The following is a 27,832-nucleotide window of genomic DNA, read 5'->3' as shown; positions in this document are numbered from 1 at the left end:
GGCCGCGTCAGCATTTCAAGGTTGCCCAGAGGAAGCACGGGGGTCGGCGGGCAGCTCCGCCGCACGGGGCTCCCCCCACGCGTGGCCGCCAGGCGCCTGAGACGAGACCCCGGGGCGGAGCTGTCCGCTGCCCGGGGCCCGCAGGTGCCACTCAGGGCCCCGCTCCCCCCAGAGACGGCGGCGCCTCGCCGCCCGCCGCCGGCCCGCAGCCGCCCGCCGCCGCCGCCGAGGCGCCACAGCGGGCGCGAGGCAGGATCGCGTGCCGGCGCGCACGCGGGGCCCCGGGCCGCCAGGGGGCAGGCGCGCGGCGGGCGGGGATTGGCTCTAGCGGGCGGAACGGTGCGCTGCGGAGGGACGGTCCCTGCGTGACGGCCCGCTCTCCCGCCGGGCGCCGCGGCGGCAGCAGTTACTTAGCGGTTGGGAGCGGGCGCTCGCTGCGGCTTTCTCTGCCTGGGAGGCTCTGTCGCCGGGGTGCGCGACGCAGCCGCTTCTCGCCTCGCCATGTCCAAGGAAGCGAAGAAGCCCTTCCGCCAGAGCATGGCCGAGTGGCGGCAGTTCGTCTACAACCCTAACAGCGGCGAGTTCCTGGGGCGCACGGCGAAGAGCTGGGGTAAGGGCTGCCGCGGGCTGGCGGGGGGGAGGCGGTGAGCCGCCCCGGGCCCCCGGAGAGGGCGAGGGGCGGCGGGGGACGAGGCCGGGCGCAGGGCGGGCGGCAGCGGGAGGGCCCCCGCGGTGATGCGGGGGCGCGGAGCGGGATGCGGCGGCCAGGTGAGGCGGCCCGCGAGGCCGCGGCGCACGCGCCCCGGTAACCGTTACAACCGCCGCCGGTCTAAAAATAGCTCCGGCCGTGACAGCGGGGGGGGGGGGGGTAGCGGGGGGCGGCGGCGGCGCCTCCCGGAGCAGGTGGGGGTCGGGGGAGGAAGAGGAGTTTCTGGGAGCGCGTCCCGAGCTGACGCACCCTCCTGCCTCAGTACGCAAATGCAGCAAATTGGGCCGGCAGGCTCCTCCTCCGCCGGGGAGGGAGCGGGGGGCCTCCGGGGGCCGCCGCGGTGCGGCTGTTGACGGGCTTCCGCCGCGGAGGTGCGGGGCCGGCTCCCGCCCGCGCTTCTCTCTCCCGGTTGATGGCAGCCTGCGTGCGTATGGGCGCAGCCGCTCCGCTCCGTCCGTTCCTTACCGACCCCCGCCCCGCTCCCCTGCGTCGCAGGAGACCGAGAATGAATGAGCGCCGATCGCCTTCGTACTTCCAGGCGTTAGCGACGGATCAGAGAGGGAAAAAACACCCCAAAACCCAAAAAGTTTATGAGCCCCAATTCCAGACAGTCCACGAAAGAATGATCGCTGTGTGTTACTGCGCGTCACTGTGCTAAATTTGTTCCAACGTAGGGCTTCTGGGCCTTCTATTTTTCTTAAATGAAGCTTTTAAATGAAGATTGTCCAGTAAAGCTTGTGAAGGCAGTGTTTGTTTTCCTACTTTCAGGTAGTCTTCCCATTGCTTTCCTCTGAGCTGGAAAGCATGTTATCATAATCTTGTCGCTTCCAATAAAAATATTTGGATTTTCTGAGTGTGTTTTCTCATATTAAACAGTTGTATAAATGCTTAATATTAGGATGTTTCTTCAGTCCTCGTGGGACATATTTACTGACTTCAGAAAATGCTGCGTCTCCTCCCAAAACTTGGATGTAGTTGGGATACTTAATAGTTGTGCTTACAAAACCAACAAGAATCTCAGCGTGGCATAAAGGAACAGGCCAATACATCCTTGGCCTTGACACAATCTCAATGAATACTAATGTTGAAATAGTGAGGAGGAGCCTTAAGCAGACTGTGCACGGGGTGTGCTTTCTTTGCAGTGCCAATGTCTCCTGTCTATCAAGAGAGGGCCCTAGCTCTGACACGAGTTCTCCTCCATTCAGATGGAAATAAGAGCTTGCGAGCTACTCTGCCAGTTGAATAGCAAAGGAGAGGAAATTTCCACTATCCTGCTGTCTAGTGATCTTTCTGTACAGGCAGGTTTCCTGATGTGTGTGGGCTGGGTGAATGGGTGTATGGATTGCAGAAGTCTGTGTCGTGAATCTGACAGGCACAAATACTGCGGGCACATTAGAAATAGCTTGTAACTTTTTCAAAAAAAAAAAAAAAAAGAAGTTGAAACAACCTTCTCTGTTTAAACCTATCTAGTAGGATAAGTCACTTAAAATGTTTCTAGTCCAAGGCCAATAGATAACACTTGAAATTGATACTACTTAGCTGGTAATTGAGTTTCTATGGCCAGCTCCCTTGATAAAACATGTTTTTCCTTATTGAGAAAGTATGTATAGGCTTAGATAGCAGTTTGAATAATTTTACTTAATTAAGAAGTTTTCTCAAGTGGTTTAGGTGATTGGTATGTGGTTAGTGCTATATACCTTTTCCTTAGCCTGGACACTAAGAGGTGACCGTTCAGCAGTGCTATAAATTGTCAGTGTATTTTTTTTCATCAATATTTACTTGTCCTGGCATTTTGTGATTAACATATTGTGCTTATTTAACTTAATTATATATTTTAAGTAAATTATAGTCTTTGACTGTTTGGGGGGTGGTGTGTGGCTTTCTGTTTGGTTTTTATTTTTTAATCGCAGAACACCAATTAGAATCATAGAATCATTAAGGTTGCAAAAGACCCTTAAGATCATCGAGTCCAACCGTTAACCTAGCACTGCCAAGTCCACCACTAAACCATGTCCTCGAGCACCACGTCTACCCATCCTTTAAACACCTCCAGGGATGCCCACTTCCCTGGGCAGCCTGGTCCAATGCCTGACTACCCTTTTGGTGAAGAAGTTTTTCCTAATATCCAACCTAAACTTCCCCTGGCGCAGCTTGAGGCCATTTCCTCTCGCCCTATCACTTGTTACTTGGGAGAAGAGACTGACCCCCACCTCCCTACAACCTCCTTTCAGGTAGCTGTAGAGAGCAATAAGGTCTCCCCTCAGCCTCCTCTTCTCCAGACTAAACAACCCCAGCTCCCTCAGCTGCTCCTCCTAAGACTTGTGCTCTAGACCCTTCACCAGCTTCGCTGCCCTTCTCTGGACACGCTCCAGCACCTCGATGTCCTTGTAGTGAGGGGCCCAAAACTGAACACAGCACTCGAGGTGCAGCCGCACCAGTGCCAACTGAGTGGCTCTGTTGGCACAGAAGAATATGCAGGATTTGGTGTTACTTCTGCCCTTGCTGTACTGATGTGAGCTTAGAGCGGTCTCACTGACTATTGTTCTTTTTCTGTTGCCTGTATCCCCTCTGGAAGGCGGGGAGGTAGGAGAAGAGAGCTCTGGTTGCCAGTCTGCTCAGCTGTGGTGTCTCCAGGGGCAGCATGATAAGAATTCAGTTGGCTCTGATTCTTCCATGCATATTTCTCTTGTCTCAAGACAGCTTCCTCACAGAAACAAGACAGAAGCAGTAGAGAAACCGTTAAATAATTATTCACAGTATGTGCACGTTTTGCCCTAGTCTGAGGCAGTCCTGGGGGCTTATGTACATTGTAACTGCAAGGCAGTGATTCTTTGAATCTGAGTGCTGTGGCATTGGAGTACTCATCTTTATCTGGCATTTCTACACCAGGATTTGTAAAAAGATCAAACACAGGCAGCTCTTATACTCATTTGTCATGTAACAGAGGTATGTTGCCTTTTACAGTTTGGTAAAAAACCTGTACTAAGTCTCCTCTTGCTGTAAAAAATGAGAGATTTGTACTTTACTTTTTGCAGACTTGAGGGATAATTCAATTTGAATCTTTCACAAATCGGTATCCAAATCTAACAAAAAACCCTCACCAAACCCCTTTCATTTTTAATTATCTGGCATAATCATTTGTTATATTAAAGAGACACAAAATACTGGAAAAAACTGTTGATGAGTTGGTGGTATTCTCAGCAACAAGGCATCAGGGGTGCTAATAGTTCTCGCAGAGGTGATGGGAAGGAGAGTTGGTCCTGGGGTTCCACACAGGGTGTAATCAGGTAGGGCAAAGAAAGGAGAACTTGGAAGACTGCCATGTGGGGCCTTCCTGTAAGTAAAAGGAAGATTACCATCTGGCTCTGCCTGTAATGGCAAGGCGCTGTGCCTGCCTAGAATTATAGCAAGAACAGAGTGAGATCATCATGAAAGTATTGTAATGGGATGCTCACTACACACTCAAATGTGTTCATAATCTTACAGTATAGACAGTAAATTCTTTACACAAGGTTACAGAAAAATAATTTGTGCCAAAAAAAAAATTGGCAATATAGAGTATAGCAGTACTTCATTTATGGTCACACTAGACGTCACGTCAAACCTATTTAAGCCTTTCTCTAAAGCTAGTTGTGTCAAGGTGTTCAAGGTAGAGGTGGCATTGTCTTGAAGTACACAGAAATGCAGACCTACTGAATATTCTTTTGAATGCTTAGCTGTATCCTTCAGTGCACAAATATGTGCTTAAAATTAAAACAAACAAACAAACAAAGCCCAACACCTTATTTTTAGGAAAGCTTTCCACCATGTCAATGGATGTACAGTCCTGTCAGTCATCGTAACGAAAGATCCAGTTTTACTTCTGTTTAGTCTTCACCGAGTTATTGCTGGGACATACCGTGCTGTTCAAAGTTTTAACTGCTTTTCTGACTTGATTCTTCTGTGTTTTTTATTAGTGTTTTGAGCAGGATTTTGTTGTGATTTAGCTTTCTTCACAGGTAGCGTAATATTAAACATTTTGGCACAACTCTGCCGTTGCAGTAGAAGCACTTGCACATACAAGTTGTGAACTGGAGAGAGACGGTGCTCTTTTTTTGTATTGTGGCAGATGGACAGTTCACATAAAAATTCCTGCACAGCCAGGAATACGACTGCAGTCGAAATCTTACTAAACTTTTCCATGATATCGCCTATCATAAGAAATTAATATTTGAGAAATCAGTAGAGTATTTTATTTTCCATGACACAGATTGCTCTGAAAAAAGAAGGCTTGCCTTCTCTTGTTGTAGGTATCAGCAAGCTCTGGTGGTACAGTGAGGGTTTTTTTTTTTTTTTAAATCTTGTAAATGCTTAATTATGACATTAAGCACTGGCTTTTGTGATTCTTTGCAAGTGTTGCACTTGACAATTTTTATTGTCTCCTGAAGTGTTTAGCCATGTTACATGTGGAGCCCTGGCTTATTGTGAAATAAACTGTAACACAGGACCGAGGTTTTATTTCTTCCTGAAGTCTTCCTTACCGCTTTCTTCCTCTCCCTCCCCCTACCATCCCCAAAATTGGGAAAACAGTAATTCTCAAGTGTCTAGGTAATAAAATTGAAATATGATTAGTGCTTATCTAATATGTATAGTTATGTTAGTTTAAGGGAAAGAAATCCATCTGCAGGTGGACCAAAAGTCCTTCTTGATGTTGCTGGCATTGGTGGTAGTCACTAGTAACATTACGTAGGTATTTAAATCCCACTAGTTAAAGATCCTGAAGAGTGATCATGCAGGTGATAAGATCAGTGCAGCATGGAATCCAGCAAACCATAAAGACAGCATTTCATTTTCGTTATTGCAGGTAATGTTGAATAGTTGCTTCCATGTCTTTTGTGAGAGTGTTTATATTGATACCTGTATATATCTACCTATGTATTACATACGGGTAGATCTGCCAATCTGGTTTATGCCAGATTGACATGCTTTTTATCACTTTTCCCATGTAAAGTTTGGAAAGCTTGTATTTATCATGGAAATGGTGGCCACGTATCTGATATCTTGCATTCATCAGAGTCAGAAATTCTAATTTTCATAGTGGAGAAGTGTTTTGATCCTTGCAAATGAACTCCAGGTAATGACGGCACCAACATGTTGGTTCAGAAATAGCAGTTTTCCAGATTTGACTGTTGCTTATCCATGTGATTAGGATATGAAGGGTTTTTGGTACTGTGATGCCCTGCAAAAAGAAAAACAAACAAACAAACAAACAAAAAAACCCACAACCCAACTAGGTAAATTTTAATGCAGAATTTTGGTTTTGACAGTTTTCCTTGTGTGACAGTTCGAGTGTCAAAGACTGAGAGAGACTCGAAGGGTTTGGTGTAGCAAAATGTTCTGCAACAGCTGAATTGAGTTGCGTGTTAGATGTGGTAGCTGTACTTTCCTTGGAGTAAATGTGGAGGATAGCTTTCCACTGTTACTTGGGTACGTCTTGTTTCCTGACAAGAAATCCAGTGTTACGTGAAGTTATTTTGGCAGAGCTTCTTGACAGGTTATGGCTTGTTCACTGTGATTAGCTTAGGTTAATTAATACTAATAGTCTCACAAAGAGCAGCTTACTCAGTTTGGGGTGGTTGGAAATTGCAGAGGGGTTTTTTGTTGTTTGTTTTTTTCCTTCTTTTTAATGTGGCAAAGTAGCATAAACGGGGCAGTTTAGTCTAGTGGTCAGTGTTTTGCAGTGCATTTACAAGCTATGTTAAAATAAAGATTAAAAATAATCTGTGTGCGTGCGCGCGCATGCGCGCTTTGCTGGACTGGGGGAGGTTAGTGGAGTTTCAGGGCCGTGAATAGAAACAGCCTTTCTAGCCCTGTTACTGCTGCAGCCCCCGGTGGATATGCTGTTGCTGGGAGGGACGAGGACTCCGTAAGGGACTGCTCACGCTGCAGTCTCCACCATGGAGTCGATCACTGTGTTTTAGACATTGGGGTCCCTCTTGTTTTCCCCAGTATTGGCGCTCCCTCTGTGGGTATGAGGGCTCCCAGGGATTGCCTACACATAGCAGTTCTGCCCTGCTGCAGCTCTTGGCAGGAGGAGGACCCCAGCAGACCCCTTCCCCGTGGGAGCAGAGAGGCTGTGTAGGTGGGTAGGCACTGTTGCCTCGACAGAGGGAGCAAAGGAAGAGAGCTGCAGCAGGCTTAGATCCGCTCTTCAAGGTGCTTCAAAATGAAGTCCAAGGCCAGTATTGCAGATGTTATGGTAGTATTGGCCCAAAGCAGTGCTATACTTAGGGCTGTGTCTGCTTAGAAATGCACCACCCTAGTGCTGTTATGCGCATCAGTAATAAACAAGTGGGCAGGGATTTTTTTTAATTTGTTTTTTACCTGATGAAGTTAGGCATCATCCTTTGGAAATTAAAATACAGATGTATTCTGAAATAGCTCAATGAAAAAGATTTCCCTGACTTTCTTGCTTTTATGCTAATTGCCACAGAAGGTGCTTGTCTTGTCTTAAATGTCAAACTTTTTTTCTGTTCCATTGGAACCGATTGATGAATGTCTTGGCCACCTGATGGAAAGCGTACTTTTTAGACAACTTGATGAAAGTGTGTTCAATAATTGATTAACTTGTAGGGATCAAAATGAGAGCTGACCAAAGGTTTTGTAAGGGAGTTGGTTTGTTTGTTTTTGTGATACTGAAAATACATTGGGTATTAATCAGAAGATCATTGTTGTGTTTTGGATTCAGTTAAAGCAATTGTAAGCTTACAGGTAAAGCAAATTGCTGGTGTGCCAAATACAGATGCAACTTCCGTAATGGCATTTGTTGATTAGGATTTCTACTATTTGTTTTTATATGCTCTTTTCAGCTTCTAAATAGCCTTAGAAATAGTTTATAATAGATGTCTGGCTGTCTTGTTCATTATAGAGTAAGCTTGTTCTTGTGTTCACATACTTGGCTACTTAACTTCTAATCACTGCATTGTATCTTACCTCTCAGTGGTTCCTAAAAGTATCTTAAATAACTGATCACTTTCAGATATTGCAGATTGGTGAGTAACTTTCTCAATATGTGAAAGTGAAGACTAAAACCAAACCAAAATCCAGTAACATTGAGCTGGTTGCTGCAGAGAATTTATGTTATGGTACAGATAATTTGGGAACCACCTCATTATTTTATGAATTCTTTCAGGAGAAGTAATACAGGTACTTGCGTGTTTAGCAGTCATGGATTACGGGGGGCTGTAGTACACTAGAAAATATTGCAGTATAAAATACAAGCGTAGTTTCTGGGATAGGAGCCAGGGGTTTGGCTTCCTTCTGTCATCTTCTGATGGACAGTACACATCACTGGGGTACGGTCATTTTTGGTTTTGATTTTTCCTTTTCTATGGAAGGGTGAAAAATACTGCAGTAGATTCTCTCATATAATCAACTGTCAGTGGAGAATGTTACGTAATAGTTTTGATGTGCTTTTCTTGACCTGAGTGTTATCTCTTTGGCTTCCTGGTAGCAGCCTTATAGCTAGAATATTTTATAAAAATTGAATTTGCATCATTGTTATGTTTTTGAATTAGAAAGGTTTTGAAGATGGCTCTCTTTGTAAGCATCTGAAATCCTCAATACTTGTATAGCTCTCATTCTTTTTGACAATGTCTGTGCATGTGTCCTTAAGTGTTCAGTCTTAAAATGCTCTTTTTTTAGGTTAGTATTGTATACTCGATTAATAAAATAATTTCTGTTGAATCTTAAATGTCTTTTAGTAAGTCTTTCATCCGTATAGTATGTATGCTTCATCTTTAGTTGGGAACTATCTCCAGGTAAATGTAAATTTTAAAAGGTAAGCTAATAGTAATCATCAATACATATTCTCAGAACTTCTGAAAACAAAACCAAGGAAATGTAGCAAAAAGTATGCTATTATTTTTTTGCTTTAATGAGATACACTAACATGAATCCATCCGGGTCAAAAACCAAATAATGCAAGAATACAAATCCTTATTTGAAAACTTAGTTACTAAAATAATTGAGCTGTCCTAAATTTTAAAAGGCTTTTAAATGAGGGTTATGCATCATACCTCTGAGAAAACGGCCAGAAAGTTCTTTGACAATCTCTGCAGCTGATCTGAGTCCCTGTCATCTCTAAAGTAAGTCTGTTACCTTGTCTTGTCAGTAAACAACTGATCTGTGTATCCAGAGTGTGTGTCTGTGCACTTATAATGAAAAATGGGGGGGGCGGGACGACAAGGAAAAAAATAAAAACACTTCATCATAGTAAGTTTTCAAGCTGTTTTCCTAAGTAATGTTCTCACTTAGCGACTTGTTGCAGCTAAGTGATGAAGAGGTACAGCGTCGTAATAGGCTGTTTCCTTGAGGCTGTTTCCTCAGGTTTTGAGGAGCTCTTCCTTAAGCAACTGTCAAATCGAAGCTAGTAACATCTGTGTAGCTGGTGAATTCCAGGAACGTTGCCCTGTCCCCGAGGTAGAGTGGTAAAGCAGGTGGATGTATGAGGCAAAGACTTTTGATTAGGCTGAATAGAAGGCTTGGTTCGTTCTCAAAAACATGCAGCAGAAAGCATTTTCACCTTGAGAAGTCTCGTGTAACAGGACGTATGTGTGAATGAATGCTCTGTGTGGAGTTCTCTCAAATATCAACTATGTTATTAAAGCACCAATCGCTTCCTACCTCTTCTGGATCCAGTGTAATAATTTTATCTTTTCACTCCGTTCTTTTGTCTTCCCTGCAACCCCTTCCTTTCCAGATACAAAACTATAATTAAACAAGCAAAACTATTTTTTTCCTAATGGACTGCTTAGTAATCTTTGCCAGCTTTTCTGTGTAGCCCAAAGAGCGTTTTTTAATGCTTCTCTCTTAAAAATAGAGATACCAAAATGTCCTGTAAATTTTAAGAGCCAGAAAGTATGAAGAAAACGTTTTTGCACCCATTATTCTGCACTGTGCAATACATATGTATGCTAGAGGCATATTGATTTATAGCTATAATTAGGAGTGGCAAGAGATTGAGGACAGGGACCAAAACCAAACATTGTATTGCTTATTTCCCATTTTGATTTTCAAAATAGGTAATGGAATTAGCTGAAACGAAAATAGTAATTTTAGCTTTTTCTTTACAGGTTTGATCTTACTATTCTATCTGGTATTTTATGGCTTCCTAGCAGCGCTCTTCACATTCACAATGTGGGTTATGCTTCAGACACTGAGCAGTGATATACCAAAATATCGTGACCGGATTTCTAGTCCAGGTAACAGTGTATTTATTTTTTCATAAACCTCTGTCTGGTTTAACAGCTAAGTTTCATTTGAAAGTTTGTTTGAAGTATGAACTGTCTATGGGAAACTGTGATTATTATTCAGTTACTTACAGGTTTCAAAGGTGAAACTCAGTGTGAGGCAAGTTATATATGTTTGTAGCATAAATTCAGTCAGAACTTTTTGTGTGTATGTGCTAACATTAGCTGTTTTTTCTCTAAGTTCTTTTCAGTTGAATTTGAACATATTGATCACAGGGACTTGACACTTTGAAGAAAGTACAGGAAGGCTGTACTATGGGGCTGATCCGCTCGAGAGTGTGTAAGGACTATGATATGAAGGCATTTCCAGAGTTTTCCTTATAGTATTAGATAGCTTTCAACCGACGTGGAATGTCTGTGGATTCCAGGGGTTGTTGACATATTATATAGGGATCCACTGAAGAGAGAGGGTCCTGTTTTATGATGAAGCTAAGTCCACATAACATGTAGCTGCCACTAAAAGCGGTGTCTTGCTTCCTGCAACTACTGCTTCCTTTGTGTACATGCCCATCCAGTGCCACTGTTGGCTGGTTCAAAGAGCTATATGTGACAGAAAAAAAACCCTGCACAAAGAAGAAATTATTAAGGTGCTTGTCTTTTTTCTTTTTTTTTTCTTTTTTTTCCTTCTTTTTTTACTTTTAAATTTTTTTTTTTCTTAAAGATTGGTTTAAATAATCACAAAAATCTGTCATTATAGGCTCTATTTTGGTGTATCTCCATATTGAAAAAAAAAAAGGATTTTCACTCTGAAAGATTTAAAAGATGCTTCTGCATACTTTAACTACACCAAAGAGATTAGTGTTTTCTAGTTACTGTTTCTGGAGAATGTGTAAGTATTTGATTTGTATAGGTAACTTAAATGATTGGGCCACCTGAAAATTTTATAAGATATCTCCAATTTTATAACAACTTGGCTTAGGGACCAAATTTATGTTTAAGACACAACAAAACTAAATGGCTATGCAATATTAATATTTTGGGAAGTTAGATGACATTATTTTTTAAAATACTTTTTCCTTTTTTTGAAGTCCGGCCTCTTAAAATTAACCAGCATCTTGCAGCTGCATCAACCCTTAAGATGAAACAGTAGTTTCTGTGTGAGCAAGTTGCAATTGGGCCAACATGATAAATGTCTCTGGATTCTGAACAGAATTTGTTTTGATGTAGTGTTCAGGCCTTCTCTAACAAGTGTCCTCTTCTTATAAGGGATTCTTGAGAATTTGTGCTTTTTTTTCAAGCGAAGAATGGGCTAAATGCTGGAAAGAATAATAATAATAAAAAGACCTGCTTAGTTTAAAAAAAAAAAAAAAAGAAAAAGGGAAAAAAAGGGAAAGAAAAAAAAGAAGGTGGCTTAGTTGACCATTTCTCCCCATTTCCTTTGTGGTAGTCAGAACGTTGTAGTGGATGGAGCTGTGGGTAGCTGTGACTTAATACTGGACTTGAGTGGCATTTTTTCTCTCGTGCCTCTTGCAGTTCAGGGTGTTAATTTTCCTTTGTTTCTAAATAAGTCATAACGGATGTTTGTTTGAAAAGTATGTTTTCAACAATCAGCTATTAATTTAAAAATTCCTATAACATTTCTGAATTAATTCTTTTTATAAACAATGTCTTTAATTACTCATACATAAAAGTTAATAAAATTGTTTATTTCTGTTTTAATGTTGCTCTTTAACTCTGTCATTTTTCACTTGCAGTGAAACATGTCATGTTCCTGGCTGTAAACTTTAAATTATAAAAAAAATTCTACACACAAAACCTGGATGGTGTAGGTCAAAGGTTTTACTCTTGTGTTAAACATACTTGGAAATCTCACAGTTGATTTATTTTATAATTGATATTTGACTTGCATTGTGCACTGGGATATAGTATCAATCAAATCCAGATGATTTTAAAACCTTTTTTTTTAAATCCCTCTTGGAATTGTAGGATAATTTAATCTCTTTTACAATCCTAGATGTGATCCTGTATTGAGACTGCTAATTCTGTTCCTTTACAAGAGCCCAAATCCTGCATCTCTCACAGTCTATGCATCAGTCCTTCAAATAGCTTTTTCTGTAGAACCTACACCATAGTCTCTAGGCAGACTGTGATCCACTGGAATTAGAGCAGTTCCTTCCTCTTGGGATGTTTTTGAAGTTCCCCTGAAGCAATAAATCTCTTCAAATTATTGTTTCATTCATTGATGACTAGCTTAGTTACTGTGTCATACTCACTTTGAAAAACAGCATTTAAGTCCTTCATTTACAGTATAATGCTATAGATAATAACAATCTCTTCTCCCCCCAAACCCCTTAGTGTGTAAAAACCCCTTCAGCAATTTTTCAGCCCTGTTACTAATTAGCTTATATTTTGTTGAATCCCAGTTCAGTGTGGAGGCCAGAAGATGACTGTAATGGTGCAAAGTAATTTGCAGTCAAAAATGGTATTTGTAGTTTTATGTGGACTGGCAGTCATTAAGGCATTTAGTTGTGGCTTGCCTGGAAATAATTTAACTGCTGCTAAGGCAGAAAGGAGAATTTATGATTTATTGGAAATCATACAAAAAAGGTAGAGTAAAACAGCATTGAATTATATCTGGTTTTTTTTATAATCTAAAAGATGTTTGTCTATGATAAATTTCTAGTATATACCTTTATTATTTACCAATTTAACATATTTGTAATAATTTCTGCCTTCGGATGAGAAGGTTGGTCATTTCTATAGGTGAATTCTTACTAGACCTGGGCTGCTTAATTGCACTTTCTATATGCTTTCCAAAAGCTCACCCTGATTGATTGGCTACAGTAAAGTATTAACAATCCCACATTAAGACAACTTACCCAACTTTATCTTCCCACTGTAGTCTTATCTTCTGTTGTGGTTTAGCCCCAGTTGGCAACCAAGCACCACACAGTCACTCTCTCACACACCATCCCCCTGCCCCCGTGGGATGGGGGAGAGAATCTGAAGAGCAAAAGTAAGAAAACTTGTGGGTTGAGATGAGAACAATTTAATAATTGAGATAAAATTTTTAAAAAAAAATAGTAATGAAAAGAGAGAGAGAGAGAAGCAAAACCCAGGAAAAACAAGTGATGCAATTGCTCACCACCCATCGACCGACGCCCAGACTTCTTCTGGCCAACTCCCCCCAGTTTTATATGCTGAGCATGACGTCATATGGTGTGGAACAGCCCTTCGGGCAGCCTGGGTCAGCTGTCCTGGCTCTGCCCCCTCCCAGCTTCTTGTGCACCGGGCAGAGCATGGGCAGCTGAAAAGTCCTCGACTAGTATAAACACCACTCAGCAACAACTAGAACATCAGTGTGTTATCAACATTATTCTCATCCTAAATCCAAAACACAGCGCTATACCAGCTACTAGGAAGAAAATTAACTCTATCCCAGCTGAAGTCAGGACACTTCTTAAATGTTTGTTTTGTATATTGTTATTTTTATTTTATTTTTTAATTTTGGGAGATGATTTTGTTTTCTGCCTTAAATTTTATTCATTTGGAAATCCAGTTTTAATTGGTTTTGCCAGAGGATAGGAAACTACATGGCATCCCAAGCTGATCCAATTACAGCAGCAACTAATTGTAACTTCTTCCCTTATGCCAAATTTTGCTTTGATCAAACCATTTTAAAATTCTAACTTAGAAGAAAACTAACCAGATAAAAAATTAGGTTGGGGTTTTGTTCTTTTTTTTTTTTCTTTTGTGGAACTGCAATGTCAGTTCTCAGCTGTACTTGAAGAGACAGATGCATGGACACTCATCTGTTAATCACAACTGCAGCATTTTTATGTGTTCTAATTATTTATATTAACTAAGAGTTACCTTAAGGTAGTGTGAATAAAGCAATCAATCATACACCCTTTTTTGAACAGATTTAATCTCTTCTGCAATATCTGGTGGTGCAGTGCTATTCCATCTGCTACTGAAGCTGTGATGAATGATAGTAGCATTGGGTATCCATGTTAGTGATAAGTCCTGATGGTACAGGGCTGTATGTATTAGCAGACTGTGCCTTTTGCTTTCACCTGCTACAAAAAAATCCCTAAGATTTAACTCTGTGCCTTTCTTTACCCATATCCTGGGAAGAAGGACAGTTCAGCTCTATCAAGGGCCCAAACTCCATGTCAGCGTCTGCCTTTTTCATCCTTCAAAGCAAAGCTGGACCTCAGCATTCGGTACTCTGTGTTCTTGTTTCTGCTGCTGGTCCTGGCTCCCTGGCTGTAGCTCGCTCCTGTTCCAGCACCCTCAGCCAGCAGCTGAATGAAGCCAGCCATGGGCCCCCGCTGCAACAGTCAGGGTTCCCGCCTGCTGCAGCGTCCGGTGCTGGCAGCCTGGGAGGCAGCTCAAGAGCATTCGTAGTTACCGCAGCCTGACTAAGGTGTACCCCTTCAAGTGACACGTGTGCAGTGGTTTGATAGTTTCTTCTATTCTCCATGAAACAGATGACATCTAAACTTTCTGTTTGAGGAGAAGGAAAGGACTAACAATTAACTTGGCTTGTCTGTTTTGATTGGGAAATCTTTCAAGCCATCTTCATGCATTACAAAGTTTTTAAAAATACTTTGTTCCCTTTGGGTTTCTATGAGATTAATACAATCATAGCTTCAGTCTACATTGCCTAAAGCTTTGAAGCATAGCTTTAACTGGAGGCTTTCTGGTTTTGGTTTTGGGTATTTTTTCAATTATTTTTTAAGTTTAATTTGCTGAATATGGAAAGTGGGAAGTGAATCAGTAAAATTCTTTGATTGAAAGTGATTAAGTTGCTGATTTTGCTATTCCTAATCACTTGGGTTTGGTTTGTCAATTGCAGTTATACATTGGATTGAATTTAAGTATTGATTCATGTAATGTTGATTTTGATAACTGACTTCAAACACAAACTACTTTGCAGTACTGTGGAATATAGGGGTAACATTGATGTTTCTTTACAGATAGATATTTTCCAATTTATGGATATGATTTTTGAGTAGGTTAGAGTGGTATAGGGAAGATAAGTTGTTTAGTTCTTTACTTGCACTTTTTCTTTTTAAGGACTTATGATTTCACCAAAGCCAGACAATGCATTGGAATTTTACTTTAACAAGAGTGATGCCCAGTCATACGCAGAATACGTTTCTACGCTTAGAAAATTTCTTGAATGTAAGTTACTTAAAGCTGTCCAGGTAATTCAGGAGTCTTAATGTTGAGCACATTAGTTTTGTTTTTTGCTTGTAGTTACCAATTGCTAATGAAAACTGATGCAAGTTCAGGCTTACTCTAGACATGCATGTTATTAAAGTATATACTTAACAGAGAAAGGTAAGTATCAATAGCTATATTGGACAGGGAGTCTGAGCGTGAGGAATAGTGGAGTACATAATGGGGTTTGGGGTCCTCGCCCAGTGTTTTGGTGACATGGTTGTTTAAATACTACAAGATGTAGAAATTACATATGCCAGAAGAATTCAATGTAAACTTACATAGGTCGTGTATTTGGAGGCAAAGTTTATCAAGACTTAACTGATCAGTCTTCATCTAAATGGCTTGGTAACTGAGTGAGAATCCTTTAGTCTTAAGAACTTGAGTGTTTGCCTGTTTAAAAAATGAGGGCACACAAAGATTAAATTGATTGCAATTCATTCATTTTTGCCCTGATACACAGTATTTACAGGCAGAAATATTAAAACATTGGGTTTAGAACATGGAGAGAAAGGTAACACAGGACAAGACTGAAGGATGGCAAAATCGCTAGTTTAAGCCATACATTATTTTATATATGTGCCTGTATGTAAGCTTAATCTAGAAATACAGAAATCAATTTAAAATATCAGTAAGTTTAACCCCTCAAAAGTTGTAAGTCAGAATTGAGGAGGTGCTGTAAAACCTCACCTGTGTGCATGAGTCGCTTTGTTAGCTACACAAGCTATACCTGAATCTGTCTGGATTCATAGTTTTGGTGCCTGCTAAAAGCTTCTATGAGTAGGCTTTTCTTTCAGAGTTCTGCCAGGGGTTCCTGGGAGGAACGCTACATTGCATGATTACTTGCCTCTCCTGCAGTTCAGTGGATTTTGGACTCTTGCATTGAGGATGAACTTACCCTTTTTCCATTTTACTTTGTTTATGCTTAGCTGGGGGTGGGGTGTAAGGGAGGGCAACAAAATGTGAATAGGCAAGTGTTAGTGACAATGTGATCTGTGTACTTGTGAAACACAAGAAAGTGAGAAACAATTTGAGATATTAGTACAACATCAGTTATACTACCTGATATAAATGTAGAGGCAATTTAATATTAGTCATTGAAATACTTGAAGTTTTCCTGTGTGTTTATAAAAGAAACATGTGCAAAGGGAAAACTGGTTTAGTTTCCAGGTAAAAAATTGTTTATATTATAATACGTTATTAGCTTAGAATACATAATTAGCTCAGGATTCGTTTATGTACAGAAATTAATGAAGTTGTGATTATTGATACGATTCGAAAAACAGGACAGCATTATTTCTTTTGTAATACTCTTTTTGCTCTTTCATTCAAGTACAGTGACAGTTCTTGATAGGCTTTGAAAAAGTGAGTGTTTGTTAAGATGGATATAAGAGACACAGTGCTCTGAAAATAGTCCTTTGAGAAAACTCCTAGACAAGTAACAACTATAAATTAGATGTTATATAGGCTTCTGTGGTTTTTGGCTACTTGTATGCTTTATACCATCGATTTACAAGCTATTTGTGTTTCATAGCCTATGATGATTTAAAGCAATCCCAAAACATAAACTGTACACCAGGAAGGATTTTTGACCAGAATGATGTTGCTGTTAAAAAGGCATGTCGATTTAACCTCTCTGATCTTGGACAATGCTCTGGAAAGGAGGATAAGACCTTTGGCTATTCTAAAGGAACTCCCTGCGTGCTTGTGAAAGTGAACAGAGTAAGTGCCTACTTATTTTTTAATTCTTAGTATAAGTGCTGCTAACTACCACTGTATGAAAAATGATTGTAGAAAAGGACTGAAATACACGTTCAGTTTGCCTTTCAAGATATTTGCATTTCTGGAATAGTGTAATTTACGGAAATGTCTAGCAATTCATGTGTTTCAGAGAGTAAAATGAAGTGAGCATTTTAAGCTTTAACTTAACAATGCTTTAAATCTTAGTCCTAGTCTAAAATTGTGCTTCGTATAAAAATGACACTATATAGATTTGCTCCCTGTATGAACTCTGTCTTATTAAGTGGGGGAAAAGTTCAAATTCAGTCTGTAAAACTGGAAAGGGGAAGAAAGTCTATAAATATTTTAACTTTCTCTCCTTTAGATAATTGGATTAAAGCCTGAAGGAGAGCCACGTATACACTGTATGTCTAAGGTCAGTTCTGAATGTAAGAAATAAGTGTGTAGTTAATTTTCCTTGTGATTAGGATGAAAAGTGAAGTAATATACTGTGTCAGAACATTTATTTCACTCTCCTCCTTTCCTGTTAGTCTTTGTACTTATTTTTTCTTGTTGTCATCTTACTTCATGTCTAATTTAGTTTTAGTGTCTTTAATTTCTTCAGTGTACTTATTAAAATACTTTGGTTTTGTTGTTGTTCTTTCATCGTTAGATGTATTTGAGCTACCTGACTTGCTTTAGAGTCGAGGAAAATGCATACATGTTATTTGTGGTCTTATTTATTTATTAATTTATTTATTGTGAGTTGTGTTTTGTTTTCCCATTTCATAACCTATATTTTTATTTTTTCTCCATGCTGCAAGTGCACCTTACACAATTTTATAAATGATGGGTAAGACACTGTGTGGAAACTAATGTTACTGTTCCAGTAAAAGTTGCCTTCAAATTAAGTACAAACTACTTACAATAACATCTAATCTATGCATATTTGTTGTGTACCAATGGATTTACACAGAATTTTTTATGGCAACTATAATAATTACTTTGACTTCCGCATATTTTTCCTGGACTGCTTTGGGAGCAGTGAAAGCCTTGGTAAGTTAGTAGCTTGAGCAGGGGATGGAGTCATGGCTTTTAGCCTGAGGTGACTGATAAAAATGTAGGCTGGGAAATTCCAGCAATTAATGAGAGAAATACTGTAAGTGTTCCTGCCTTCATCCTAGGTACCTGTGGTAGGCATAAATTTTAATACTTGGTTTTTGTGGAGTCTTTGAAAGTTTTGATCTCCCCATGACAGTGTTGCGGATAAAGGTGATTCCTTCTCTTATTTGAGACTGATTTCTTTGTGTCCATTCTTAAAAAATGTTGTTCTGTTGGAGGAATTATTTGTTTCTTTAGAAAAAGCAATTAAGTTCCTTCTACTTTTACTAGTAATCTTTTCTTCTTTGACTTCTCTAGTTTATCATTTTTCATAATGTGGTATCCCAAACTGGACAGAAGTTCGCCTCTAGCTGAGGTATTGTTAATGACAGAATTTTTCCCTCTGTCATCACATTGGAAGTAATAATGTCTCTTGAGGTGAATTTGCCATTTGTAATACATTGAGTCTTTATTTTAATCATTTTACTACTTAGATCTTTGTTTTGGTTATTTCCCAGTCTGTATTTGTATGTGATTTCTTGAGGTTCAGAGCTTTGAATTTCATGTTGCTATTTTTGGCCCCACCTCTGTAATATTTCATGATCATTTTAATGGGATCGAGTTCTCTGAAGTGAACTACTTGTGGCTTGGTGCCATCAATGAATGAATTTTCTTTTACATGTCGCAAGTCTTTATTGAAAACACCAGTAGGGTCCAGGACAGTCATCTTCCTTTCCACCTGAAATGCCTTGTGATGTGTTGAGAACTAATTCAAGTGATTTATAAAATACTGATGGTAATCCTATTTTACGATGATTGTATTTCTTCAGCTTTCTTATATGGATGCTCTATGAGACAGTGGTAAAAGATATACTAAGCAAATCACAGACGATGCTTTTTCTTATCCTCTTAGCTGATTTCACTAGCAAAAGAATAAGTTTGATAACAACTTGGTTGATCATGGTGGGTTTTTTCTCTATTTTTTTACCCTTTGAGATACTTACAAATAAATTGTATTGTATGTTATGGTATGTATTTTCTTGCATCCTCTTTCTTTAAGTACGAAGTACTGCTTTTTACCATATCCAGTTAGAATTTCTCTGATCTACACAAGTGTGGTGTTTTTAAATTTTAAGATTAATAATCTTACTAGTTCTTTAGCGACTTCCAGGGAAAATATTTGTCAGGCTTTGCCACTTTGAATGCATCTATTTTAATTAGCCTATTCTTGCCCTAGCTCGTCATGATTTACCTGCTTAGGAAAGTTTAAGTAATGGTTACAATTCATCCTTCTCTGTAATCAACAAAGAAGCAGCATCAACAACTTTCATTTTCTCCTTTTGTCTATGCTTCATTTTTACAGAACAACTTCTTTCTGTTATGCCCCTTGTGTATTGAAACTCTTACTTAAACGATTACGCTGTCCTTCACATGAGCTTATGAGGCCTTGTTTCCAATTCCATTTTTATTTCTTTGACTCTTTAGGATATGAGTGCCATGTAATGGTCTCTTCCTCTTCTGTAGTGGGTAAGGTGAATGCTTACCTAGAAATAATATCTTGTGGCTCTTCTGGATCTTGTTGATGCAAGGATGTGAATTGTGACCCTCTTGTGTGCACACTAGAAGGGTGGAGAAGGATAGCCAATAGGCTTTTGTGCATTTTGCAGAGGAATTTATAATCGCATTGCATCTGCCACTGTATTTTAATGTTCTCTAAATACTGGCTCATAACAGAAGTTGAAGTGTAGTGGTCATTTGTACTTCTTTATTGCTTCTCTTATGCACCTAGTCTTTAAGTAACTGGTTTGTTCTGTTGCGGTGGTTTGGTTTGGTTTTTAATTTTCCTTCTGTGTTGCTGTCAGTAAATGTGGATTAAAAGAATTCAGGGTGTACTGCAAAGTTTAATCCAGGTGACACGCATTTCTGAAAATAAACCCCACACTGGATATTAGCTTCGTAGAATATATGAGCATATTTGTGCAGTTCATAGCACAAATGCAACTTACTAGTAATTTTACATTTTACATCAGAAATCTTTAATATCTGAGTGATGAAGGTGGATTTTGCTTAAAAGGTGATTTAATTGAGCAGAGCACAGTAAATTTTATCTTGTGCAATGATACCGTTTCTTCTTCTCAAATGATTGTAGACCAGTCCTTGGGTCTTTGTACATTATTTAAACATCTGCAAAATTATTCTTTCTAAGACACAGTCTTAATAAAGACCCAGTAAGTGAGGTGGAAGTCTGTCTGTCCAGCTAAGTGGCCTGATTTTTAGATTTGCTGACTGTCTGCAAGGCTTTGTGGAAATTGCAAATGGTAAGCAGAAAAAGTGACACTCACTAATGGACAGATTCTTGAATCCCTTCAGCAAATGCAGCTTATTTAGGTGTTGTTTTCTTTATAATTGTGTAGGGATATTAATTAGGATTAATTAATTATTAAAGAAAACCCCAAACCCAACAGTAGTTGCATGAGACAGGCAGTTGCATGTCCCAGAACCTCTCTGCTATTGCATTGGTAGCCTAATGGGTATATATTTATGACTGCATGCATGCCTTGTGTTTAGCTGCTCCAGAAAGCGCTAATCCTATTTATCTTTCTTATGCTATTCTGTATCCTGTTTTTTCTTAACCAGCATTTTGGAAATATATTTGAAAAAATGAGTATTTTCAGCTGCATGACCTTTAAATAAAATAAAGAATAATGGTGAAAAGCAGCGCATTTCTACTTAGTAATTAAATTTGGTAGCTTAATTAAATACTTAATGAACATATCTTGAAGAATTGCAATAACTTAGACTGCAAAGGAACAAGAATGTGGCCATATCCTAAACAACATATTTTGTGTTCTTTTGAGGAGGCGAGGGGAAGGTATTCTTGAGCTGTGGTTTATTCTTTACTATTTTTTTGATCTTTGTGTTCCTCTTTTGCTTAGTTCTATTACTGCAGTTGTCTTCTGAACTTTGTAGTGTATCTTTTTAAAATTGCAGCTGTTGTGTATGGTAGTATAGAAAAAACAATGCAAGTTACTAATGCACTTTGAAGTTGTGAATTACACTGAACAAGCAGTGATGTTTTGAAGATACATTTAGCATTTTGGGGGGCTTAGTGGCATTTCCCTTTATCATGGTAATATGTCTACCTTATTACACAAAGTCACATTGGATATGGGCGTTTCCTACTGGTTTGAACTTGCGGTAGTTTGACATCCTGCCAGGGTACACAATCCTGAGGAATATTGTATACAGGGAGACATGTCTGGGTATCACTGTACTGGTAGCCTGTGTCTGGGACAGCTCAATCATATATACATATTTTGTACATCTTACAGAGTGGGTGACTCCTTAGTCAGAAATTAGGCAGCAACTTTGTAGGTAGCTGCTTCTTATTACAAGATTTGGGATTATAGGGGAAAGTCGAGCAATAAGGCATGCATATTGTTCTTCTAACGTGGTGATGATACACACAGAAACTCTAGTAATATCACCATTTTAAACTTGGGTTTCCTTTTAGGTAGCCTGTATTCCCAGGCTAGCTGAACAAACATTAGGAATAGTACACCATTGCAGGGAGGGGGCTATAGTTCTTTGTGAGGGGTTGTATTCTTCCAAATTTGAGAGGCTTAATAACCTGGCTTTAAACAGAAATTCATCTTTTAATGTAAATATGGATGTGCTCTTGCTTCACCAAAATATACAGGCTTGCTTGGGATTTTAGCTTATGTATGGGGGTTTTTTGGTGGTTGTTACATTATTCATTGCAATGGATATCCTCTTCCCTTCTCCTCTTTTCTTTGACTCATAAGGAAAACATGAAGGCAAGCTGTCTTGACTTGATTACTAATTTAAATACTACTGTTAATAATCCTTACTGTAGCAGATGTGTGCAGCATGTAACTGTTTGCCAAAAATAAATCTATTTTGGAAGTTATTCTAAGAGTTTGTAGCTCAGTTGCCTTCTTTTTAGGGATCTTGCACTTTAACATTGGGTTATAACTCTAATTTTGTATTCATTTTTATGCAAGCAGATGTTAACTTTTAATTTTGTTACTATCTCCAATCACAGGAGGAAGGCATGGTTGAGATAAATTATTTTCCTCCTGAAGGCTTGATTGACTTAATGTACTTTCCATACTATGGGAAAAGCTTGCATGTAAGTATGCCTTAATGATGGTCTTAATTTTGTAAATGTTTTGTTTCTGTTTACAGTTACAATTACTAATATCAGATTGATTCTGAAGTCTGAACTTTGTAATGAGGTATTCATAAGGAATATTACATAGCAGAAATTTCACAGTGCTTGATGAGATTAGAGATATGCTTTAGCAGACATAAGGAAATAAACCAGGCATTGTCCTAGTGAAGAAGCGGCTGTATACTAGCAGTATTAAGGGCATCTGCTGCTTTTTGGTCACTGATATCTTTTGGAATCTTTTTGAATGCAGGGAAAGGCAGGAAAAGTAAACTGGTTCTTCGGATTACAGTACAGTTTCTAATAATCTTGGGGATTATGTATAGAATATTAAGTTTATAATTCATTATGGTATTGTTGATTGTATTGCTTTGTGGTGCTGCGATCGTGTTTTCTATTTGCTCTGTTTTATGAAGAAGCACTTCAAGGTAGCAGATTTTTTTTTTAAATTATTATTTTTTTTTTAAAACTTTTTAAAATTTTCATATCTTTGTTTTTCTTTGCTTGTTCCATCTATCCTCCTATTCTGACATAAATTTTATTTATCTAATTGAAGAACACGTATGTTTTAAAAAACCCTAAACCTCACTACTTTATGGACACAGAACATGTAGAGTTAAAACTCCCAATTTCTTTTCAAACTTGAATTTAGTTATTTTTTTCTTTTCTTGCATCAACTTGTGATAACTACATACAGAAAATCCATACCTTCTATCAAATATAAAATTATATTGCCTCTTATTGACCAAGTTAGTCTAATAAACATCTTCACTGTTCACCACTGAAGATAAAAGTATTTTTTAAACATAAATCTGTTAGATCTATAGTGGTTGTTTGTAATTTCCCCAAAGTGATTTTTGTACTGAATTATTCCTTTATCAGTTATTTTTTCAGTGTACTCTATACTTACTTGCAGCAGTTCACATAACCTTTTTTATCCTCACATGGCTTTTACTAATGAGGAAGGAGTTTGTTTTTCTTCAACATTTGCTTTCATGTTACTTATGGGTAGTTCTGTGTTTTCCATTTTGTTGCCAGACTTTTTGAATTGGTAAACCATCCATTTTCTTAAACGTACAAGATTAGACAAAGACTGTCAACCTGTGCTTCCAACAGGCAGTCAGTACGTACTCTGTCCCCTTCTTGGAATGAAACAATAGGGAAAGAGAGTACTGCTTCCCTAAGAAACGCAAAATACAGCATCAGTAGACCTTGAGATCACAGGAGGTAGTACCAAAGGCGGGATGAAGAACTTTCCTAACAAAATTCCTGTCTCGCTGCTAACCTAATGGAAAAGGAAAGATTATGAAAGGAGAGTAATGAAGTCAGGCAAAAGTCAATGTTATTCCTTGCTTGACTTAGGTGATTAAGAAAAAGCTTTACTTTTAATTTTTTTTTTTTTCGTTTAATGTCCTTTAATGTTCACTTCGGCATGTGGGATAGGGGCTATGGTGTGAGGGATTCTTGCTTATGTGAGGCTCAATTCTCATAGTATATTGTGAAAAAGAAGAGGCAGTAAGAAGAGTTGTGAGAGGTTGAGGTGTTTCACTAGGTCTCAAGGGACTGGATTGATTTCTTGGCTATACAACAGAGTTTTTATATTATATCAGTGTGGAATTGTTGAATTACTTTATTCTGTAAAGAAGTTAAGAGGATTCAACTAATCTTGCTGCTCTTGTGCTAAGGCAGGAGCCATAAAAGTACTAATAGCTACAGTTTTGTGGTCCAGAATGGTTATTTGCCTCTTGCTGCTCAGCACAATGAGCCCAACTCCCTAACCTTAGAGAATGTTATCTTTTTTAGATGATCTGTAGTGCTTAATGAGGATGCTGATTCTCTTCCCTCCTCCCCCCAAATTTTATGTTGAGTAAAAGTCCATTCTGATATCATCTGTCTTCAAAACATTGTAGAAATTTGTGTACCTATTTGAAAAAGTTTGGTGATGAGAAGACTTCTCTGAGGAAACAAAGGAATTTTATTTCTGATTTTTAGAAAACCCAGTTAGTACCTCAAGTGTGGTATTACCCTTGCAACAGGAGAATTTTGAGGGTGCCTTGCCTAGCTGCATGTCCCCTTCTCAGTTTGAAGTTTATAGCAGCACAGGAACATTTCTCATCTAGTAAAATCACTATCCAAGGAAAGCAGTTATTTCAATCTGTTTCAATTAAAGATTTTTAGCACATCGGGTTCCATGCCATCATTCTTTGTAAAAGAGACTTTGAGTATTCTGTAGTGCTTTCTTTGGTAGAGAAGATAGCCTAAAAATAACAGAAATGTATTAAGAGGTCCCTTAAGTTAATAAGGAAATAAAAAAATCTAACACAAAATTTTGTTCACTTAAAATTTAAGGCTTATACTTGTATAATACTGTAGTGTCATATTTAGTCCACTGGCTCATATGAATTTTTACCAAGAAAATAAATAATTTTGCTTAATCAGCAGTGTTGACCTAAAAATATAAATAAATTATGGAGATACTTTATGAATATTGGATGAAGTGCTGCTTTAACAGTGTATAATAAGCAAGCTCTTATTTAATTCATAGGCACTTTACAAGAGAATTCAAGTTGTCCTAACTGAATTGGACTTGAGAAATAACAGTGGGTTGACAAAAAAAACCCACCTAATTCTGCATTCATTCTTAAATTTTAGTTTTTATTATAGGAAATGGAGTCAAGAATTGTAATTGTCCACCAAATATGATTGACCCAGGGTACTGTCAGAATGTTCAAGGAAAGGTTTCTGTGTAAAGCTATCAAACAGATAACACATTTTAAAATGGATTGTTGCTGAACAAGTAAATGGGATAGGGTGGAAAGGAAGCTAGTTTACTAGTATTTGTTGAATCATGCTTTTGGCAAAAAACACTCAGAACCATGCTAGAAAAGTTATGTTCTATAGCAGATTTAAAAAAAAAAAACAAACAACAAAAAAACCAAAAACAAAACCCAAAACAACAAACCAAAACAAACAGAAGAGACAATGGAATGGATAGGAAGGAACACTATCATTTCAGAGGCTGTTTCAAGTAGAAGTTTCTAGAAAAATTGGACCCAATATAATAGAAAGCAGTAAAGTCATATGCCTCTTGAAGATACTGCCTGTGACAAATTATGTTGAATGTATTAGTTAAGAAACAGGATGAAGAATGTAGACCTGACTTGGAAAAAAAAAGTCTTACCTGAGTCAGATTGGGCTTTGAAAAGTTGGGTTCTTAATTAGCTTTTTTCTTAACTGTTCTGATGGATTAAATGTTAATTTAAATGCTAACTTACTTTGGTATCTCAAATATTTTCCCCATCTTTCTGTTTACTAGGCTCACTATTTACAGCCTCTAGTGGCTGTTCAACTAGCAATTAACTCCAACAGTACCAAAGAAGAAATAGCAATTGAGTGTAAGATCCTGGGCTCACCTAATTTAAAAAATGAAGATGACCGTGACAAGTTTCTGGGACGAATTGCCTTCAAAGTTCAGATGACTGAATAGCAGGAGTAAAAAACTCTCCACAAAGTAAACATTGTGTTGTCTGTTTTGTATCAGCTGGACATGCCATTCTAGGATTTGAGACCACCTTGGAGAATGTTAGGGTGGTTTATGGCGTTCAGGGTAGCATAATAATATGCTTCCAAATTGTATGTTTAAAATCCCTCAAAATAAATGCCTATCCTGCTTCTGCCTGCCCCATTGGAACAGTGTACAGACTATAGTTATGTCATAGGGACCTGTAAATAGCTGTTTTCAAACCCATAATAATGGTGACCTTTGTCCTGTTCTAAAATGTGGTTTTATCCCCCAAGTGAGTGTCTCAAGCTTAATGTGCTGTGCTATGTAAATATTGTATTGATTTAACACTGGTTTAACTGTCATATCTCAATGCTGACACAGTTATAGGGATAAATAATAAATGGTACCTGATTGACATAGTGATTTTTTTGTAAGAGTAAACACCTCCAATGTAAATTGTGTGTATGGGAGTGGGTGGGTGGATGGATGGCTGTGTGGAGATGCCTTAAATTGTCGACTGGGTGGCGTGGGAGAATTGAAATGGATTTCAAGAGTTGGTATGGATTTCTGAAAGTAAGTGCTCAACTAGTGCTTTGTTGTGCTTGTCACTGTGCAAGTATCGTGTACATGTAATACTTGGTATAGAGTTTGGTATTCTAGCTGAGGAATTGAATCTTTCTTCGTGTTGTTAATTGCTTGCGATATGTGGAGCACAAATAAAATCTATACAATATTTTAAAACTCTTTAGTTCAGAAATATCAATATACAACAATTTAAATTGTTTAGGGTCCTGGTAACAGTTGTACAACAGAGCTGCTTGAAAGAAATGGCCTCACTATTGTGGGAATAGGCTTTCATTTTCCAAGTAAAAAATCTCCTGAAGAACCTCTGTTTAAAAAAAAAAAAAAAAAAAAAGAAAAAAGGATTGTCTTGATTAAACATTCCTGTTTAATTTCTATGCCCTGTTCCGTTGCATCATTTTAACATGCTTCACGTCTTCGTCTGCTCTTTCATCTTGGATTTTCTGTGTATTTCCTCATTATCCATTTAGAAAATTGGTGTCATCAACTACTTTATAGAAATATCCTATTGACTTGGAGTGGGTTACTTGCAGTTTAACTTAAATGTTTTCATTAAGCCAGTTGCTAAAATGACTACAAATAGACTGGTTTATTCGTGACTGCTCCTCACATTAAACCGAGCTGACCCATTATATTGGGTTATAACTTCTGCAGTTGTGCCGACATGGGATTTATATTACTCTTCCCCTGGGTTTTTGTTTGTTTCAGTCTTCGTGTTTTTGAGCACATGGTCCACATTCTGATGTCTTCTCAATATTAAAGACCACAGGAAATCAGCATTTGTGTAAATACCTGTATGTTCTGCTAGTTAGGCCTAAATTTGTTACTTAACATGCTTTTATGCCTAATTCTTATAGTGGTTTTTAATATTTTATTTAAACAAATTAAATGAATGATTACTAAAATTCAAGATCCAGTCTTAATGCCCTGCTTTGAAAATGTTTGAGGCCAGGCTAAGCCACATTAGTGCAAAACTTTAACACCTGTGCAAGCTTAGATTGGTGCACAGTTGGAGGAAGCTGCTTTTAATGGGACTTGAACAGTGTCTTGAACCTCATTAAAAATAGATTTATACTGATCTGATACCATTCAGCATGCTTTTTTGTTGTCTACAAAAGAAAAATTGTTGTTCCTACAATATGCAATGGGTACTTTTGTAATAATAGCATGCATTAATACTTAATAAGAATGTTCTTTCAAAATATTCCATTACTAATGTTTTAAATTATGCACTTTTAGAGCTGGGATACCTGGGTTCTTGAAGATATGACTAATTGCTTCTCTGTATGTTAATACTGCCTGGAAGTATTTTAACAGTTGTGAGGGGACTTAAAGTGTAGATGTCGCATCTGAAAATGAAAAGGACTAGCTTCATGTAAAAAAAATTTCACATTTGTGTTCACTTAGGAATGGTAAGAAGTTCTGGAGAAACACTCAGTTTTCAGCTGAGCTGAGTTTTGCAACAATTTCTCTTTCAACTTATCTATATAGACAAAGCATGAAATGACAACTCTTCACCAGCACTTTTCAGACAGGTAGAACTCAATAAACTCCTGTTCTCCCTA

The 27,832-nt window shown here is 38.5% G+C and overlaps 1 protein-coding gene across 1 annotated transcript; it reads left to right on the top strand.

Annotated features, from left to right (window-relative positions):
• Positions 1-324: 324 nt before the first annotated feature.
• Positions 325-27,832, top strand: ATP1B3 (ATPase Na+/K+ transporting subunit beta 3). The gene is made up of 7 exons (XM_087740123.1): positions 325-610; positions 9,823-9,951; positions 15,022-15,129; positions 16,703-16,890; positions 17,273-17,323; positions 22,055-22,141; positions 25,497-27,832. Exons 1-7 carry the CDS (start codon positions 502-504, stop codon positions 25,665-25,667), a joined length of 843 nt encoding a protein of 280 aa, XP_087596249.1. The 5' UTR covers positions 325-501; the 3' UTR covers positions 25,668-27,832.

The sequence above is a fragment of the Nipponia nippon genome, unplaced genomic scaffold (genome assembly GCF_047370975.1).
Source record: "Nipponia nippon isolate SJK-2023a ecotype South Korea unplaced genomic scaffold, ASM4737097v1 scaffold_7, whole genome shotgun sequence".
Lineage (NCBI taxonomy): Eukaryota > Metazoa > Chordata > Aves > Pelecaniformes > Threskiornithidae > Nipponia > Nipponia nippon.
This window is presented reverse-complemented; position numbering and strand designations above follow the sequence as displayed.

Bases quoted from the DNA above. Each gene is read 5' to 3' on its own strand.
- ATP1B3 (XM_087740123.1), top strand. From the start codon at position 502: ATGTCCAAGGAAGCGAAGAAGCCCTTCCGCCAGAGCATGGCCGAGTGG. The intron at 16,891-17,272 runs GTAAGTGCCTAC...TCTCTCCTTTAG, and splicing joins TGCTTGTGAAAGTGAACAGA to ATAATTGGATTAAAGCCTGA. The intron at 17,324-22,054 runs GTCAGTTCTGAA...CTCCAATCACAG, and splicing joins GTATACACTGTATGTCTAAG to GAGGAAGGCATGGTTGAGAT.